The sequence below is a fragment of the Schistosoma mansoni genome, chromosome 1 (genome assembly GCF_000237925.1).
Source record: "Schistosoma mansoni strain Puerto Rico chromosome 1, complete genome".
Lineage (NCBI taxonomy): Eukaryota > Metazoa > Platyhelminthes > Trematoda > Strigeidida > Schistosomatidae > Schistosoma > Schistosoma mansoni.
The window spans coordinates 29,950,166-29,952,753 of NC_031495.1; the positions used below are offsets into that span (position 1 = coordinate 29,950,166).

General features: G+C 29.9%; 1 protein-coding gene across 1 annotated transcript; it reads left to right on the plus strand.

Annotated features, from left to right (window-relative positions):
* Positions 1-1,700: 1,700 nt before the first annotated feature.
* Positions 1,701-1,904, plus strand: Smp_200930 (uncharacterized protein; the record flags this gene model as incomplete). The annotated part of the gene is made up of 1 exon (XM_018793992.1): positions 1,701-1,904. One exon carries the CDS (start codon positions 1,701-1,703, stop codon positions 1,902-1,904), a length of 204 nt encoding a protein of 67 aa, XP_018648449.1.
* Between the last annotated feature and the right edge of the window lie 684 nt (positions 1,905-2,588).

The following is a 2,588-nucleotide window of genomic DNA, read 5'->3' on the forward strand; positions in this document are numbered from 1 at the left end:
AAATAGGATTTAAAAATAGTAATTATAATGTCATTTGTTAAGTTATATCCGACCATGGAATGGACAGGGGGGTTACAAATTTCTTTTGTACATATTATTATGATGAATGATTTCTAAGAATTCTTATTTGATCTAGTGAAAGACATTCAAAATAATATACTACATTAGACAAAAGTAATGTTACTATTAAGGGACGATGAAGATTTCACTGCATTATATATATATATATATATATATATATATATATATATTCAAATATACTATAAATATCAACTCACTCAAGACAATGGTGGACGGTTGCTCAATTTCGTGGATTGGTTGAAGTTAAACGTGAACACCGTTGGAAGCCGACTCAGTGGTCTAGTGGTTAGGCGCTCGCGCGTGAGATTGATAGGTCTTGGGTTCGAATCTTGCAAGGTGGGATCTTGGACGCGCACTGCTGAGGAGTCCCACAATAGGACGAAACGGCCGTCCAGTACTTACAGATTTTTCATGGTGGTCTAGCTTCAATTGATTTATGATCTCAACTATTGAAATTATTTTATATAAAACTATTTTTGATCCCATGATTCTAGATATAGATTATGGGAACCTAATATTTTGGGAATAAATGATATTTCAGTAATTACAATTTGTTTATCGTTTTCCAAATGAATTAGTTACTATTTTTTTTATTTATTATAAATGTGTACTTCCTATTTTAGACTAAACAAAATTTCAATCTAGGCATTAATTCTATACAATCGATGAATCTTCTTATGATACAAATCATTTTCATTATATAGAGGTTAGTTATTATGTAAGTGGTATATTTATTGGACGGAGAAAAACAAGAGTTTTTAATCTATGATGTACTGAACTTCATTAATAAACAGTATTCATTTGACAAATGTCTGTTTGTATACAATTATTTCTGGAAAAAAATGCTTGTTCACACTGAAGTATTACAATATTTTAAATAAAATAAATCCTGTTTTAAAGTCAACCATAAACTAGTGACGATTTAGATCATTTAATTATCACAGAATAAGGGATATTTTCTGAGAGTGAAAACTCATAAATAAATTCAGATCACTTTGATGAAGTTTTGTTCTCTGAGCTGGATGATTTGGTCGTGGAGCTTTCATCGTCCTTTTAAACGACATCATCAGCATAAATCACCTACCTGAGTTACAATTTTCTCCACCATCTCAGATCACTTTTTCCTACCAGTTCATTGGTTGTTCTGCATAGTTGCAGATTGAATATACAAACGTTTAGTCTATGAAACATGTTTGCCATCAAACTTTATATAAAACAGAAAATCATATGTACACACAATTTTCTGTGTAATTTATCTGTTTTCATCAATCAAACAAAACTTTATAATATTAAGAAATATGTATATCCTTTCATCTGTTGATTAGATGATAAAAAGATCTTTTCAACAATCAATGTTTTCACTGAAAGTAATTAACTACAATCAATACAAACCAAACTTATGCACAATATCAATAAAGGTATATGAATGAAGATCAGATGTTATTAGTAATATTATCTAATTTTTTAATGGTTTATGTTTACTACTACTAAGTAATGTTAATATAAAGTTTAAGTAATTCAATTTATTACCATTTCGATGTTTTAATATGTAGGAACATTGAAACATTTTTGATTTACCAATTTGCCTATCCGACATTTATGATCCAAGCTGTTTTAATATGAATTGCAAAAATATGAGAATATTGTATTTCTTTAACTTATATTTAGTTCATTATGGTCAGATTAGCATTAACTTAATGATTCTATGTCTTTTGTGTTGTTTTGTAGAGATATTAAAAGTGATTTTTTCCGCTATTTGCGGAATACTCTGGTTTGACTATTTCACTGTTTTTGAAATATCTCCGTTTTTGGTTTTATACTGATGTCGTTGTTAACTTTTTCTTACATGGGCGTTGATTATGATTATCGTATCGGGAGTGAATTACCGTGCTTGCTGGTATATGCTTTAGTTATAAAAGTTAGTGAAGCCTTCTTAAAAGCCGATTGATTTATCTGGATAATGCTTTTTAGTTAAGCGGCACACAAAAATGGGACAATGTTTTATTTTAGTGGGGAACCACACTGTTCAGAAATCCCAAAAAATGAGCCAGTAACTATTCGTTACTATTGAATAAATAAAATGGTCTTCCGTTGTTTATTCTGTTTTTTTTGTATTAAGAAGTGCATATTACATGAAAACCTAAAATGCACAGACGGAGAACCCAAGCAATCTATAATAAACATTTAAACATAAGTGCTATACCTGTAACTGCGTTATTGCAAGTATACAATATACTCAAACCTGAAATATAAAGGTCAAATAAAATTATGAACTCCATAGCATAAAAGCAGTAATAGATTCGCTGTCGCATCCTGGAAGTATAAGAGACTTTTAATTGAAGAACGTTTAAGTCGGATCAAACTTGGTGATAATCTAGACACCTGATCATGTTGTATATTAATTGAATGATAACGTTTTAGTTATTGTCAGCAATGTCGTATACTAAATACACAATACGGACAAAACTTTCAACACAGATTTATAGATTCGACAGGAAAGAAGAAGG